The 17959-nt window shown below is 39.7% G+C and overlaps 1 protein-coding gene across 5 annotated transcripts in view; it reads left to right on the forward strand.

Annotated features, from left to right (window-relative positions):
- tbc1d22a (TBC1 domain family, member 22a) overlaps positions 1-17959 on the forward strand; it is a 108450-nt gene that overhangs the window by 3045 nt on the left and 87446 nt on the right. For all 5 annotated transcript variants that reach the window (XM_068307418.1, XM_068307420.1, XM_068307419.1 and 2 more), the window contains exons 5-6: positions 3157-3339; positions 17807-17877. In XM_068307418.1, the coding sequence (XP_068163519.1) occupies positions 3157-3339; positions 17807-17877 (254 nt within the window). The remainder of the gene's footprint in view (positions 1-3156; positions 3340-17806; positions 17878-17959) is intronic.

Consider the following 17959-nt stretch of genomic DNA (forward strand, 5'->3'; position numbering starts at 1 on the left):
ATCTCTCTGCCTCCTGAGAGCATGAATGATTTTTACTTCTAGTGCACCAAGGTCATGAAAGACCATCATGGTTGTCTAGTTCGTTTTTGATGATTCCTGGACACAGACTTTATCCACTGCTGCTGGAGAGATTTGTAACCAAAATGAGCCTCACCTTAATTGTAGTTCAAAAAAACATTTTAAAAATTAGCCCTGGGACATTATGATTCATGATTGACTGAATAGGAGATGTTACACTGTTTTCATACAGTTCATTAGAAATCATTTATTAGAGTCCTTAGTTCACTGAGTTACAATATGATAATAACAAATCAATAAGATAAATGGTCTGCAGCACATTTATTTACTTGTGCTTATGCATTTTATTTTTTCACCACAGAGTTACTGGAAGTATAATTCCGCAGTGTGTGTGCTTGTGTGTGTGTGTGTGTGTGTGTGTGTGTGTGTGTGTGTGTGTGTGTGACAGTCTTGTTTGTTGTTGCTGGACATATTCAGGTACCGAGGTAGAAAGTTCATAATATCTTTTTCATCTGTCTCTCACAGTCATTATGGAGTCATTAAATCAAATCATGCACTGAACCTCTTGCCTTTTTTGAAGATTGATTATTATACAATTGTAGCCTCTTCACGCTGTTGACAGTCTGACTGGTGCAGTGCCCTCACAAATTGATTCCACCTTTTTAAGTATTAGTGTCAGCATCATTTGAAATACCATTTAAAACTTTGTGTTTGGAGTTCAACTTATTGCTGCTGAGTTGCTGGGCTGACAGGACGGTGGAGGAAACCCTGTTCTATACACATGCCTCTGAAGATCGGAGTGGTATGCATGTAGTCTAGGCATGAGATGGAAAGACAGGACAGACAAAAGTTTTACAGTGTATAATGTGTGTGATCCACATTTAATTTAATTCTTAATAAATTTAAAAAGCAGTTACCAGCAGTTAGCGGCTAAGTCAGATTGGAGATATGATGTGAGGTCCAGGAGCAGCTGATTCTCTGAGCAGAGGACAAACATCTAACATTGCTGGTAAATAACTGTTTATGCCATGTTTATGCCACTGTTCACCAACGCTGCTGTCATATACAATGTCATGCTGTTTTATTCTCATGGAAGACTACCTTGCTGTTTAAAATCACACACTGGAGTAGATATGCACTGCTGTTGTTTTTGTTCTGGCACAGATATACAATCTCTGTGTGAAGCAGATTTACGATAGTTCCCCACAATGACACCGACCCACAGGTTCATGGGAGTTCAGTTGTTATTGTGTTGTTTTTGTGGATTCTCTCATTACATTTTTAGTGTCACCAAAGATAGTTTTTAGCCAGAGAATCCTGAGGAAATAAAGGCTAAAATTGGAGAAAACAGCCATAAGAAATTTTATGTCACACCATGTCATCCTGTTATCTCTCTCATAATCAAAACATGAAAGCGGGAGAAGGTATATGCTGTCGTGAAAAATTATCCTTAATAATCCCTGAACCATCTTTTTCTGACCCTTCCTCTCCTCTTCTTTCCTGCTATCATAACGTCAGATGGCTCTGTCCTGCTTTTCCTGTTTAGTTTGGGTCTGTGTGTCCCCTGGGTTGTTGCTGTCTCATTGCTCAAAACCTTTTCTAAATGTGATTTTGTTTTTTTCTGCTTCAAACAAGACATGAAGCAGAAACTAGTTCTTTACAGTGTTGTCCTGTCCTTATAAAGAAAGAAAGACATAACACAGCAGAAGTAAACAAAAGCATATGCTCCACAATGACAATATATTGCTGATGTTTTCCTGTCTGACAGGTCAGCCGCCTGTTTGTCTGCCATTTCCTCTGTTGCTGCTGATAACGTATGTAAGCGGCACATTGCCTCCTGGCAATTCCTCTTATCTCCTCAGAAAGGATGATGCACAGACTTGCACGCTGCCGCGTCATGTACAGAGATATGCAAGACAACAGGTTTTGCATCTCTAGTGAGCATGCTGTGAAAACATTGACACATACAAACCTTAATCCATGCACAATCACTTTAAGTACAAGCTCCTCTCCTCTCCTCTCCTCTCCTCTCCTCTCCTCTCCTCTCCTCTCCTCTCCTCTCCTCTCTCTCTTTTTTTTTTTTGCCTTGTTTTAAATAATTGATGTGGTATACTGAGATGACAGTTGAATATTATTAACTTTGTCTAGCTTGGCTTTCCTTTTTATAAACCTTTAAAAGTTATTAAATGGACTCTAAAAATGGGTTACTGTGGAAATCATTTCGAAGGTTCAGTAGCAAAAAAGCTTTCATCAGCTCTAACAGTCTTTTTTAATTTTTCTAAGTGCAAATAAAGGAGTCGAGAACAGATTTGTTCGTTTTTATTTGTTCCTGTAAAAACTGAGAAGGATATAAAATGAGACGGCAGTGAAGTGTTTGTGTGACAACATGCAGAAGGTGTTTCCTGGTCTTCAGTAATGCTGAGAAATATTGTCTGTGCTGTTTACAAGAATATGTGGGAACTTTTGCTCAGTGTTCAGTGTTACAGGAGGAACAGCCTTCTCCCTACTGAAGCGCTGACCTCACCAGCTTGTTCATAACTTGTTTGTGGGGTTTTCACTGTTCTGTTTATTGTTTTTTCTTGGACATCTGGGGGACCATGTGGCCCTCCACTGACTGAAAGAATGTGTTTATCTGCAATTTATGAAAGCTTTGCATTTGAATCAGAATCAGAGCAGCTGTTGCCCTGGAGGCTACTTGTAAAACAAACGTTTAAAAATCCAAAAATTGCTAAAATACAGTACAGTAGTCATTTCTTTTCAAATATAGGTTACAGTGGCATTGTGAAATTCAGTTTTTGCCACATTTCTACTCACTTTTTGTGTAGGTAATTCTTTACCATAGTTAAATGAATAATGGCCTCTTCAATTGTAGTTGGGGCAATTGTCGCTAGACCAGGACAGGTTTATTGAAGTAGAAGGTAGCAATCCAAAAACATTGTTTCGGATCAAACTTCTCACAAAAGAACAAAAAACAAGTTGTCATGAAGTTTTGTAAAGAGAGGCTCAATTGAGTAAATAAAGAGTGTACACATTGTACTTGCCAAACAGTAGCATCTACTACATTGGCAGAGGGCATTCATGTGTTTTGTGTGTTTATGTAACACTTTTCCTTGTTTCACCTCTTTTTCCTTCCTGCAGATGCAGCAGGTGAGCATTCAGCGCTCCACAGACAGAGATCTCTGCCTCACCGGCCGCCCGTCATCCCACTTGTGGCTCGCATGGCTGACCAGAACACATCTGGCACCCCGGCCATGACCGAGAGGGAAGCGTCCCGTCTGGATAAGTTCAAACAGTTGCTGGCTGGGCCCAACACAGATCTGGGTATGAGATACTCTATTCCATTCATTTGTCAGCATGTGTTACTGTTGTACAGTCAACTCGTCTCCTTGTTGCTCTTGGCTCACTTGATGTTCTTTAGTTTTGTACATTCCTTCTTTTATTCATGGAGCTCTTGTGCCTTTTCATTTCCTTTGTGTATTTTATTTTCTCACTCGTTCTTCGCTCACTTCATCTGCCAGCTGTGCTGTACTTTTAACGATGCTGTGAGTGTTAAAGTCATCCCGCCATCTGGACATGCAGATTACAAGTGGGAAAAAAACCCCCACCAACAACAAAAGCAAATGACAGGCCTTTGTTCTAACCAAATGACAGGCCTTTATTGTTTATCCAACCCCAGAGACTGTTTGCTAATGCTGTACCCTAGTGGCCAAGAAACCCTCACAGACCTCTTCTTCACAGTTGACTTTTTGTCCGGTGAAACTTAATTAACTTGAGACTAACCAGCAAATGCTACAGGTCAACTTGTTGAAATGTTAATTAACTATCAAAGCTGTGGTTGAATGAAATTGTGTGCTGAGCCTTTTCAAGTCACTGTGTTAAATGTAGAGTGTGATGTACAGTTTGAGGCTACAGTTGCAAGAATAAAAGTGAGAAAGCGATACTACTTTAGCTCTGGTTTACATACGTGTAACTCTATCATATCAGGCAGTTATGTATTCCAAATTGTGTGTATCTATGCTCTTTGTTGTTAAAACACAATGATTTAGTGTGTTCCTGCAGCATCACGAGAGTTAATTAAATCTTAACCAATTTGTATTAAAATGTGTTAATAAAATCCACATGTTGCTCTAGCTCACTCCTATGAACACGACACTGATTCTCGCCCACTAATGATAGCAATGGTTTTTTAAGGAGACTGTATTTTGATTATATGCTAAAGCTAAAGCATTCAGTTTTGTGAAATGTTTGTGGACAGCTTTAGTCTTGTCTTTCCTAGTCATGATTCTCTTCTTCCTGAAGTTTGTACAATGCGTTTTTATGCTTGTACTTTTGCTGGTTTAAAACTGACATCTAACTAATAAATCTTTTCATGTAATTTGTATTCAAAGTGATGGTTTGTTAGGAGATGTTGGAAGGTGGTCATGGAGCTGTGTTTAATGGCAGCAGCGTCCACCTTCTGGGACCCATCTTGGGGCACTGACCATGAATGCCTGCCTACGCTGCATTAAAGAAAAAACAGGAAGTTGGACAATACAAGCTGCAACTCAGGCAAACTTATTTGAGCTCATAGTGTGGTTAGATTTTTTGTTGTCATTTGCTTTTGGGCATAATATTTTTGTATTCTTGGTATAATTAGGGAAGCTTGACAGTTTTTAACAAAAGTATCAATAATAATTGCTGTTGCTCTACTAGCTTTCGTAGTTGTAGTTCTCAACTGATATGAACATGTTTGGCTACTGATATAAATAAATATCATAGCAGCCATATCATTTTGAGCTGATAATATCATAAGTTTTCTACCGTTTATAACAACACTAACACACACTGAATGAACTCTGTGTCTGATGAGATGAAAGACAACTGTGCTGTGAGAAATGAAAAAAATATTTATCAATGTATCTTTCTTAACCAATAGATCATTCATTCATTCATACATTTTCTTTACCATTGTTCTGCTTATGCGGATCTTGGGGGTTGCTGGAGCCTATCCCAACAGAATTACAGACATGAGGCGGGGATAAAACTAGTTATGCATGCACTCATGGACAATCTGGAGCCAATCAATCACCTAGGCTGCATGTTTTTGAAGGTTGAAGGAAACCGGAGGACCTGGATAAAACCCACGTGGACATAGGGAGAACATACAAAACTCTGTTCAGAATAGGATGTGAACCCAGAACAGTCTTGATGTGAGGCTACAGCGCTACCCACTGAGGCATTGTGTCGCCCCCTGTAGATTATGTTACATAAATATCTGATGAACTTCTTTGACAATGTTGTTTTCCCATTATGTCAGTTAGTTTGTGGCGAAAGTAAAGAGACCAACTCATAAAAATGACTGGCGTTGTGTGGATTATTAGAGGAGGATGCACCATTAAACTCTTGGTTAAACCTCCGTGAAGAGCCCTCCAGAGTTCAGTTCTGTGTTAGCATGAAAGATATACATCTGTTGTCCTTTTGTGTCTTTCTTTTGTGTGTTTGCATATGGCTGTATTGCGTGTGTAAATGTGTGTGTACCTGACACAAGGGGAGCATGAAGTAAGATCGGGGGAGAGAATTAAAAAAGTGCTTGGTTAGCAGGAATGGGTTGTTTGCTATGTTACAATGCCTTAAATGTGCCAAACACAAAGGAATATTTCAGTGTGAAATGACACTTTAATCACCACAGCCTCTGTTCTCAGATGGAGACTGTGGTTTTAATTTACCACAACTGAACAGGCTACTAGGCGTTAATTTGACACAGGCTATTTTTAGAAACAACCCTTTTAATCAGATCTCTCCTCTTTTATAAGTAAACTGCATCGTACTCCAGTGGGAATCTGCCGTCTCAGTTGTGCTTCATCAGCCTCACAGTGCCTCAGAAGACATGGCTCTGGTACTGGAAGGTTTCTTATTTTCGGTATAGTGATAGAGATGTATAAATATATATCTTATGATTGTTAACATACAGTATATAGTCAATGACAGGTTTCTGTAGCAGTAAGAGGTTTTCGGAGTAATACTGTCTGGTGGCCCGGTTTATTTGTCAGTCAGGTACTAATTTGCAGAAAGCATCGATATATCTTCATATTTCCTCAAAATATTTGGTGAACTATACATCATTAATTGTATATAGACCACTGTGCTAACCTGCATGCACAAATTATACTATATCAGGTTACAGAATGTGATTTTGTTCCATTTTCTTTTCTTTTTTCTTTTGTCTACTCACACTACTGGCGTTAATTAGACTTTAAATAGCTTTAGTCAGCAAAGCAGTGTTTCAATACAATGCAGGATCCCCTTGAAAACTTTTTGAACCAAACAAACTTGTTCACAAGTCATCACTGTTAGTCACTCTTACGTTTGGGCAGAGTGTATCCTGTACATCAGCAGTGTGTCTTGAGATGTCAGCCCCCATTAGGGCCTGCCAGGCATCACACGCCGACTGTCTAAATTTAGTTTAGTCTCTGTGCCATGATTAGACAGCCCAGAACGGGCGAGTAACGCTCGTGGCTGCTGGCAGCATGAAAGATGAACTTCATTCACAGGACATAATTAAGTGAAGGTTTGGGGGAGGGGTAAGAGGAATGGAGAGGGATAGGGCCAGATAAGACAAGATGAAACTTTAATGATCCCCATGGGGAAATTGGGTCATTGCGGCAGCAAAAAAAAAAAAAGGGATATTGATGAGAATACAAAAGAGAAAAAAATTAAATGGAATTTAAGAACTAACCAACTAAATATTTCTGTGGCAAAAGTAAATAATAATGTTTGCATGTAGTCATGAGGCATTTTTAGGCCCCGGAGTTGAACATTTTAATTATTTTTCCCATTTGTTAGCTTTTGACATTTTTCACTTAAGAGAGAGAGATTACAGGATAGCGCAGTGGGGAGGATGCCCCCATGTTTAAAAGAGGAACTCGACCACTGTCCCTGGGCCTAATAGAAAGGGGAGTTGATCCATTGGTTAGTCATTTGAACAGTGAAATTAATTGCAGGGACACTCCACTTTTTTGGGCCGAGCCCCCCCAATGTGTCATGCCTGCTGGTCACTGGGGTCCAGCAGTGTTTTTGTCTTTCCAAGTTGGTTAATGTGTTTCATTTTTCTAAAACTACAGACTTTGCCCGTAACTTTGTATTGAAGCTCCCTCCACTTTGCGTTAACTTAGCTGACCTCATAGGGTGCAGCAGGTGAAGGATGTTGAACAGCTGGTGCAGCCGACCATGGAGTTACTCATTTCTCATTTGTTTTTTCCTCTCTGCTTTTTCGTCATGTTATATCTGCTCAACTTACTTTCCCGATCTCCATTGTACTTTACTACCTTCCCAAGTCACTCCCCCATCACCTCCACCATCATCTCTACTTGCATCTCCATTGAACCTTGCGACAGGCTGTGACAGCGGCCCGTTTAGCATGTAAGGTCACATAGAAGGTGATAACCTGTGTGAGAGAGCGATGATTGATGTCAGGTTGATCTCTGCTAATTATTCCTGATGTCCTGAGGCGAACCTGTCTGTTGAGTGAACCTGAACGCAGCACCCACAGAAAGCTCATTGAACGACTTCAGCTGGGAGAAAGTCATTTATTCAGATCATTCACAGGTACAAGCATTGCTTTTCCCTGTCCGGAACCATTCTAATGAATTAAGGTCTAATGAATTGCCAAATTTTCAAGTAAGCACAAAAATAATATCTGAAGCCGTTTCACTGTTGTGTTGAACTGAATGCGCACTCTGACAAGTAAAAGATCTGGATAGATTTAGTACTTGAATTTTTTCAGCTGTAATATAAGTAAATAAATGGCTGATAAAGAGAAAGAATGTTAAAATTAGCTGATAACAATAGTAAATGTAAAGAACACTGAGGGTTCACAGTATTTTCACCAAATCTTAACAATGAACAGAAAATGGTTTGTAAAAACAAGTTTAAAATAGATGACTTTCTCAGCCACTAAGCATTACTTATTATTTTTTTTCCAACTACAGTATGTTCAACATCTGGAGGAGGTTATGTTTGTTTTTGAGGTTTATTTAGTGTGTGGTCAAGTATGTACATGTGTGTCCTGATTTTTTTTCTCCACCAGACGATCTGTAGTCGTTTGCTTTCTGTAGACACTTGTGTTGTGATAGTCTGCAGGTCACAAGGCCAGATTTTACAGAAAGGTTTCTCTTTTCTTTCTATTTGATTTTAATACAAAGACCTGGCATCTGAATTCCAGAAGTTATTGCTGGATGGCTGAAATACTGCTGTTGCTATGGCAATGGTCTTTTCTCTCTCTCCTCCTATGCAATTTATCCTTGCTCTGTCTTTTACATCCTGTTTCTCCTTTCCTTGTTCTTCTGTCGGTCTCTTCTTTCATCTTGCTTTCTTTTTGGTCTTTGTTCAGTCATTATATCCGTGTCACATATGCACTCCTACACATTTACATGCTTAATATCTATAAGAAAAATACTGGAACGGTGATATTTGTATAACATCAAAAAAGATGAGAATCAAGACACACACATAGACTTACTTTGATTGCCCTGCTGCCTGTTGGTGTGTTTCTGCCCTCTGTTGGGGGTGCTGCAGCTCTTTGTTGGACCTCCACCACTATTGTACTCTTCTCCCAACTGTCATCACCCTAACTGCAGCAGCTGTGGTTAGGAGGCATGCTACTCCCTGTCTGACTCGCTAGGGTCGCACTCTACACTGCCACAATCCACAATCCTGTTACACAGCAGTCACCATATGATAGGCTTACCATCAACACTGTTTGCAAAGTTAATAACCACTATCAAAGGGGGGAAGTGGCGATGTAATTCAATTTAACGCAGTCCTAATGCCTCGTTTGAAAGTACTGTCCATGTGTGACAATTTTTGAGGCGTGTATCATGGGCTGGGAAAGCAGAGAAGTGATACAGCAGTAGACTGTCTACATAGGTCAATGTCTGGGATATATGTCTGTTGTCTGTTTCACAGAGAGAAAGTTTCCATGTGATTGACATTTCTATCCATTCTTTTCAATCACGTCTGAAAGCAAAGGGGATTTTATTTGTTTTTTCCTCCTTGCATGGTATCTGCACTAACTACATGCACATGATGGCTCATGTGTTTGTTGCCTTTGAGCGCATCCCTGGGCAAAACACCTGATTTAATCAGGTTGCTCTGACCACCAGCTGTCTCCAGTGTCGGCAGATTCCCACATTGTCTGACTGGGTTTATTTGAGTTACATGGTAGGAGTTATTGGGAATTTCATATCCTTTCTTTCCTACAAGAACCTTGATGTACAAAATTGTGTTAATTTCAGGTTAAATCAACCATCCAGTGAAAATGAACAGTCCATCCAAAAGGAACATTTTCAAATTGCTTGTTGTATTTTACCAACAGCATAGATTCATAAAAGAACATGAAGAACCCAACTTACATAGACAAAATTTTTGAAAAAGTATTTATTTTCCCTTTGATTACAAATATATATTTTTATGTTCTCTGGAGTTTATCATCTCTTTTGGAAGTCATGGTAAAAGGTAATTCAAGTTTTTGTAGGTAAACAAGGACAGTGCAAATTGACAATTTATAAATGCTCCTTCATCAGAGTTGTGCTATAGTGTGTGTGTGTGTGTGTGTGTGTGTGTGTGTGTGTGTGTGTGTGTGTGTGTGTGTGTGTGTGTGTGTGTGTGTGTGTGTGTGTGTGTGTGCGTGCAGTTGGATGCTATATACAAATTGAACATTTACATTTTCCAATGTCAGAGACATTTTTGGTCAGAAAAATTGCGTGTTTTCATTTGATCTTGCTTTCTTCATACCCACACATCCCTTTCACATTTAGGTACGTGGTTGTAGCTTATTACTGTATTCTGCTGTGTGTTTCTATTTAATTTAGTCACGGTATAAAAGTTCCATGTTTCTTTACACAGAAGTGAAAATATGGTATGTCAGGTACATTCATTACCTGGACAAGTGACATTACTGAAATTGAAAATGCCTGACAATGTGTTGTCTCATAGCTGTTATCTATTAAAAATGTCACCTGGTCAAATATTTTGGAACCTGTTTTATCTTCATCAGTCAAAGACGAGGTGAGCCTTAGGGTGTTAAAGCACATATATTCACATGCACGCACGCACGCACGCGTGCGCACACACACACACACACACACACACACACACACACACACACACACACACACACACACACCTGTACACTCGTCTGTGTTTGGTGTCCTCTCCCAGCCATCTGGGCCATCCATCAGGCCTCCTGAGCAGGTATAATCCAGGGAGGAGTATCTTTTTACAAGAGTCCCATTAGTTTACGAGCCGTCTGCTCCCTGGTGCCATCACTTTGTCCTTTAGATGAGATAGACCGTTCAGGACTCTCTCACAGCATTCAAGGTTTATAGGAAGGGAGCTTAACTTTTTAATACACTGCATGATAAAGGTATCTGTCCCCATTGTATTGTTTTTCTGACCTCCTTGGCAAATAAAAAAAGAAAAACACAGCTTAAAATGACGTAGGGACAATGGTTGTAGGTGGGCAGGGGTGATACTTGCCTTTTCTTTTACCCCTGCACTTTCATTCCTGTCTTCCATGAATGTCACACAGGTGTTTAAAGACACCTCGCACAAGTTTTGATTTGAGAGGTTTTACATCACTTACAGTTGTGGAACTTTAGGTTGAACTTTGAGCACTGCAGTCTTGATTTTAGATTTGCTGACATAACCACGGCTGAAGAATACAAACCCCACTTTTGGTGGGTGCACGTGGTACTTGTATGTGTGTGTGTTTGTGTGTGTGTGGTCCAGAACCTTGTGCTGTTTTGCCTGAGTGATCGCGCTCCGTCTGAATGATGCCTGAATAGTGCATGGCTCCGGCCCGCCAAGCGTCTTCCCTCGTGCTCCCATCAACTTCCTGCTCAGCCTCCAGTGACTGACAGCATTTCTTCACTTCGTGCTTCTTCTATTCTTTTAACTGGCCTTCACACAGTTTTGTGCACGCAGGCAGACTGAATGACAGGCAGGTAAGACAGGCAGACATGGAAGAAGTGTAGGAATGCACACTCACCCCCAACAGCACCCACACACACACTCTCATAACTGCTATATTGAATTTTTCCCACCACAATACCACATATTGTGTCGTAATTTATATTAACAGCTCTCATTCGACCAGTGAAGCTCCATTGGTTTCGTCCACAGTAAGGAACAGTTCTTTATGAAGGTGTGCATAAAATCTAGTGTGGGCCCCTCGACTGCTATAAGAAATAGATTAATTAATCCTTTGATTCAATTGACGTTCTGTCGTTGTGTCTGTGCTACCCTATGCTCTGCAAATATATCTTTAATTAATTTTATTTTCAAACATTAAACAGGGGCCCATTTTAACATTCTATGACAAATTCATATCAAAAACCAACAACCAATGAAATTAGAAGTTCTAATCAGTCTTTTCAACTACCTGATTTTCTAGCATTAAAAAAATGTAAGGTCGTGTTTGTACGTGAAGTTGCAACTGTTTTAGACTTCAAATATCACGTAATATTCATTTGTCATATTTAATGGTGGGGAGCTCATGTCCATCGCCTACTTTTCAGGCAAGCTCTGGCTTTTTCTTGGCTGGCTGCTCTGTGGTTTGCAAATTGACCAATGGCTGTAGCCAGCTAGATGAGCACTTGGTTGAATCACTTCAAGTGGCGTCTTTCTTGAGTTAGATATTTTCACAATGCAGCTTGAGTTATAGCCAGCAGCATAGAAGATGAGATGATGGTGTCTAAAATAAACTTTAATCCAGTATTATGTTTTTGTGGTACAAAGGAAGGGATTGATGAGCTGAGATATCCTGCAGAGCTTTCAGAACTGCAGATATTGACCGGGACAGAAGGATTCTTTTTACATATTTCCAACTCCTTAAGTAAATACAAAATGCTTAATCGATTACCTGTTAATCAGAAAACACCAGAGAGTTGAGTAACACACTTTCTCTGAAGTATATTTGAAGTGGACTTTATTAAGTCACTAAATTCTTGCGAGGGATAAAATATGTGACTGACTGCACTGGGAAACTTGGACTTTAGGACCCTCTGTTGTTTTTTTAACTGATAAAATGAGTTGTAAAGTAATACAAACATGATGTTTAGTCATATTTTGCCCTCTGAATGTTGCAAGAGTCATTGAGCATTCATTACCTCTGAGGGTCCCATGTTAGAGCAGCTGTTGTGGGTGTTCAACAGAAGGTACATGGTGTCCTAATCACCCCCTGTGGTCCTCAGCTTAACTCAAGCCAAGACAAAGTGCACCCTTGTAAGTTCATGCATAATGGAATAGTAGACACACAGAGGAAAGACTTACAGCAGTTGTCCTTGAGTTGCACATTTCTGATGTTACAGGTGTTTTTCATGCCAGGATCCACTTTCCTCCGGGGTTCAGACGGTCTCTTCAGACTGATCCCTCAGAGGCTTCAGCCTGCCAGCATGATAAACACCCACAATACTTTTCACACTAATTTCAAAGCATGTATATAATAATAATGCGATATTTTATTGGTCCCGAAAGGGAAATTCTGTTTCCGCATGCCCCCGCTTGCACTTCTAAATGTATACTTTGGAATGATTGCCTGTGGGGTGAATTGACTCTAAATTGAGTTTTTGCTTTAATGAGTTTCCTCTGCATTTTTTCTGCAGAGAGCTGTTAAAGTAACATCTAGAGTTTCATTTAATCTTTTTTTAGTCCTACAGATTACAAGGCTCCAGACTGACTTTTTACACTTGTGGCACTGGTGAGACGAACTTTTTATTAATTTAGGTGCACCGTCATATAATTGAAGGTGAACCTGATCATGCATTTTAAACATTTACTTTAGGCGAAACTAAACAGATGTAATCTTTCTTTTCAATCACAGCACACTCAGAACAAAATTGTAGCAGCCAAAACTGTTAAAGATTCATTGGAAAATATTGATTTTTTATAGTTTTTTCATAGTTTTTTTAATTTGTTAACTTAAAAAACCTTGAGTGGAGATTTATTGAAAGCTGTTGGTGTATTAATAAATGGTTAAGACAAATATTAAAACCTCATCAGTTTTACCAAAAGACAGGCTTTATATGCATTACATGTGTTTTTTGTATGTTTTCCCTTCTTATCACACTTAATGGGATATAATATTATGCTAACTAATACAAAAAACCCAACACCTGATTGGTTTTCCTACTGTCATCAAGGAAACACTAAACTAAAACTAAAACAGAAATAGTATTATAAACTTGCCATCAAGGAAACACTAAACTAAAACTAAATCAGAAATAGTATTATAAACTTATTTTAAAAATTAACAGCTATTTTTTCCCATAGATTTAATGAATTTTGCATCCTAAATTTCAGGTGCACCAGTGTGACTGACATTTAGTGGTTAATTTCTGAGCGACATGTGCATCCAAAGCTATGTCACCCTGTCTGCGGATGACTATGTGTACACTATATATATTATGAATCTGATGGGGAAAGGCAGTCACCTCTGCAACAGTCACCAAAACTTTTTTCACTCACATTGTGACAAGTGCCTGCTGAGCAAAAACAACAGATTAATTTTCAAAATGTCACGAAATGCCGTAATTTATTCTGGTGGAGCATGCTAGGGCATGGCTGTCTCATTCATAATGAACAAGAGATGCCCTGGAGAGTCAGATACGTATTCTGAGAGATGAGCTAGCCTCACGCTAATGAAACGACATCTGCAATTTAGCCTGTATGATAACTATGCTCTTGTCGCTTTCGCTGTCTGCCACGTGTGGGGAAATGGAGTTTTATTTTGCATGAATTTGGCCTGTGATAACAATGGATATATATTTACTTCACAATTACAAGATAAGAGCCTGTACATTTCCCTTGTGAGTATATTTGCATTAAAAATGGTTTCCACATCACATTATTTCAAACCAACATTTTAGCCAAGAACTAATTTAAATGCGTGAAACTGAATGGATGTATTGAAAACATCTTTAAACAACAATTTATTATCATGCTTTCATGGACTGCGGTTCCTCAGCGCTCTGGCACTTAGTCACATGGGCTCATTTTGGTTAACTGTAATTTGGATTCTGTAGTGGTTCAGTTCACTGCTTGAGGGTGATTGGAAGACAGAGTAGAGCCTGTGTCTGCGATTTGTTTTACGTGACGTCTGTGTCTGAAAGGTGTACTTGTTCGTTCTGCTCACCACATGGTGTCAAGTAAATATTTGCCCCTTTCCCTTGCTACAGCCTTTTATAAATACCACAAACAACAATGCTGAATAAAGGCATCTTTAGTGCTCACAAGTCCTACATTGCAAAGCCCCAAAGTGGACAGAGTTTTCTAGAGTTCACTGCTGCGTTAGGATGTAAAGACCATTAGCTGACTTGTGCTTCACTTCACCTCACCCCTCCCCTCTAGAGCCTCCTATGGTGAGATTAATGCCATGTGGGGGAAATATAACATAGTTTAATTAAACCCAAACCAACAAGATTCATGGACTCATTTTTTTGTCTGACAGTGCAAATGAAGGTTCAAAGTGTGCAAGGCAGGGGGAAGACATCCTTGACTGTTAGGAGCGTAATGAATGTAGAAGCTCACATAAAATAAGACTTGCACTTGTTGGAAATAGCTTCTGCATGATTTCACCACAGCTGTCCCGCTCATGTGTAAAGGGTAGATATGATTAAATGCAACATAATGGGTACCTGTATTTTCAGACATTTGAACATGCCGTTTAGTGCACGCACGCACTCACGCATGCACGCACACACAGAAACGGGGACTGAAAGCAAGAACTACGGAAAAAATTCACATAACACTCATGTAATTGGGGAACCTCAATTGCTGAAGACATCTGGAAGGATCTGTGCAAACACATGGAGTCATGTTCAATACAACATTGGGCAGTTTTTTTTTTTTACATGCTTTTAATTGCAACTTGTACAGTAACCGGGGACCAGCATCTGGTATTTCAGATTGAGGTTTAGGTGTGTTATGCTAGTAGATGCTAATGTAGACCTTTAGCCCCAGGCATGGAAGAGAAATGGTTTAAAGAGGTCTTGGATTCGAGCTATTTTCAGTTGAAAATTTCATCACTGACTGACGCTATTTCAAGTAACATTATTTACACAACTTTTCATCATACACACTAGTTTTCTCCAGTTGAGTGCGAACAGACTATGAATTTAAAAACTGCCCAATTGAGTACCAAAATGTACATAATAGGCAATGCTTCAAAAGAAATTAAATGTGGTGTGGGCTGTGTTGATTCATGGTGGTTTGGCACAAATTAGTGTAAGGGAAACCCTGGAAGCAACACAGTGACAGAGAATGTCTTGAAAACCTACAGCAACTTTGCTTTGCAACTTTAAATGTCTGTCATGTCTGGCTGAGTTTTTCTTTATCCAACGTAATAAATGTGACTTGCTGCTGCACAGGTGACCTCAGGGTAATCAAAACCTTCCCGTACTGCGGGGCTGTGACTCCATGTTGTGCACTAGATCACAGTATTGAATATCTATATAATTAAAGTCACTGGGGACAAGGTGAGGGAGAAATTTTAAGTGGAAGATGCACAGCAACTGTAGTGAATAAATGGCTACTACCATGAGCTGAACAAGCTCTAATGCGTTTCACTCAATTTAGCCAATGGACTTAGCCCATTGCTGTGTAGCTGATTACTATTTTCTATTCTGCTATCTGTCACTGGCTCTGCATTTGCATTTGCTTTGAAGAACAGGCAAGGCTCAGTCATTTGGCGGCGCTAATCAATAATGTTCATTCTGTGCAAAAGGCTTATCAATTTCCACCCAGTGCTTTGAATAAGAGTAGAGGGAGAACTTAGCTTGTTCATTACGTACATTTGTTTTTTTCCCTCTCAGAAAAGTACGTTAAGGCAGTGCCATTTCATTTGCTAAGAAATCAATTTCCCGTCTTCTCTTCAGCCTCGAAATTCAGGTGAACATAGTCAGTTCAATTACAACTGAAGAGATTTCCATTGCAGTTCTGTGTTTGCCTCAATTTGGAGGAAGCAAGTTGTTTGGGTGAATTCTAACAAGAGGTTTGCAGACTTTCAGGATTTGGGCAAAGAGAGACCTGAATAATGGAGGAGTAAATGTTTGTGAGAACCATTCCAGGATCCTCTGTATTCTGAGGAAAGGGTTCCGAAACACGTCTGCTCACTTCATGTACAGTATATTAAATTTCCTAGTCTGCCTGGACCTTTTAGAAAAAGTCGATCAGTAATTTCACCTCCCTCAAGGAACAATTATTTTGGCGAAGAACATGTTGTGAATGGAATGCGTCATGCTTTATTCAGAAGGAATTCAACAGTTTCACTGTCAAAATGTGAAATTTTAATATTTTGCTTGACATCATAACATCCCAATCCAAAAAATGGGCTCAGTTTTGGTCATTTGGTGGGATACTTAAGGTATAAGTCACTGTTAGCCACAGTAGCTTGAGCTCTTCTTTTGAACATATAGCCCTTTTTCTTATTTTAACTCTATTGTAGTTTCCACATCAATTTTTATTAACCAAAAATAGAATGAAATGGAAAACATAACTGGCTAAATACCAGAAGATAGAGTATTTTGTCTTCAGTCTCCCCTCTCCTAGTGTCTGTGTGTGTGTGTGTGTGTGTGTGTGTGTGTGTGTGTGTGTGTGTGTGTGTGTGTGTGTGTGTGTGTGTGTGTGTGTGTGTGTGTGTGTGTGTGTGTGTGTGTGTGTGTGTGTGTGGCGCGCGTGTGACTGTATTAGAGGGACAGAGGGATATGGGCTGGATATAATGTGTAGCACCTAATATTAAGCCGTATTTTCTGGGTCTTCATGGACCCAAAGGGAGCTACTCTCCCACAATTTAAAAGTTCAATTTTTGTTTTTGTTTTTGTTTTTGTTTTATATACTGGTTTGATCCCCGAAGGGAAATTAAGACAGCACACTCTAGCTACTGATTACAAACGCATGCATACATATTTGTGAGTACAGGCCCCTGTATCACACACACACACACAAAGGGGCCTGTAGGCATGCAGGGGAGGTAGAGTGGCAGGCAGCTCCTTCTTGGTGCGCCTCAAATGAGCAATTTGTAAAGGGGACGGCACCTTGCTCAAGGGTGCCTCGGCAGTGCTCCGGAGATGAGCTGACACCTCCCACTGTTAGCTCACCTCCGGGTATTTTTGGGGGGGCGGGAGCGGGAATCGAACCGCCGATCTTAAATCATAGGACGACCCGCTCTACCGCCCGCTTTACCACTGAGCCACTGCCGCCCAATTTGCACATTTCCATCAGATTTATTTTACGTTATAGCCTTGCGGCTCTCGCACTCGGCTGGGGAAGATTGTAGTTAATAATCCACTTCTAACCCATCAGATCATTTCGGTGAAAGAAAAGAGAGATGGAAAGGGGAATTTGGTAAGCGAGGACATGACTTGTGTTGAATGAATGATGAACAAGAAAGATTGGTTAATTGTTAAAAATTGTTTTTTTGAATTCCTAAATGTTATTTGAAAATTTCAGTGCTTTCAATCATGTAATTAAATCGGGAGCCTGCTATGAAAACCTTCTGCATCGCTGGAAAAATGTTGTGATGATTTTTTTCATGCTCTGGTCAATAACATGATTTGATGCAACAGTAGTGGCTGATAAAGTAGATAACTACATGATTATTATGTTATTGATTATCACTCTGTTTATTATCGTAAATAATAATTATTGCCCTGCCATGTTAAATGTCTGTTGTGTTCCAGAGGGCACTGAAAGTCAGTGTTAGTAGTCTCTATGGTGAAACTAACATGTCTCTGATATTTCTCTTATTTAACAGAGGAGCTACGGAAACTCAGCTGGTCTGGAATCCCAAGACAAGTCCGTCCCATCACGTGGAAGCTCCTTTCAGTGAGTTACATTCATACCAGCAGACATAGTCAAATGATACCTGCTTGTGAAAAAATAAAAAAACTCACAAACGTAAGTGTAA

The sequence above is a fragment of the Antennarius striatus genome, chromosome 22 (assembly GCF_040054535.1).
Source record: "Antennarius striatus isolate MH-2024 chromosome 22, ASM4005453v1, whole genome shotgun sequence".
Lineage (NCBI taxonomy): Eukaryota > Metazoa > Chordata > Actinopteri > Lophiiformes > Antennariidae > Antennarius > Antennarius striatus.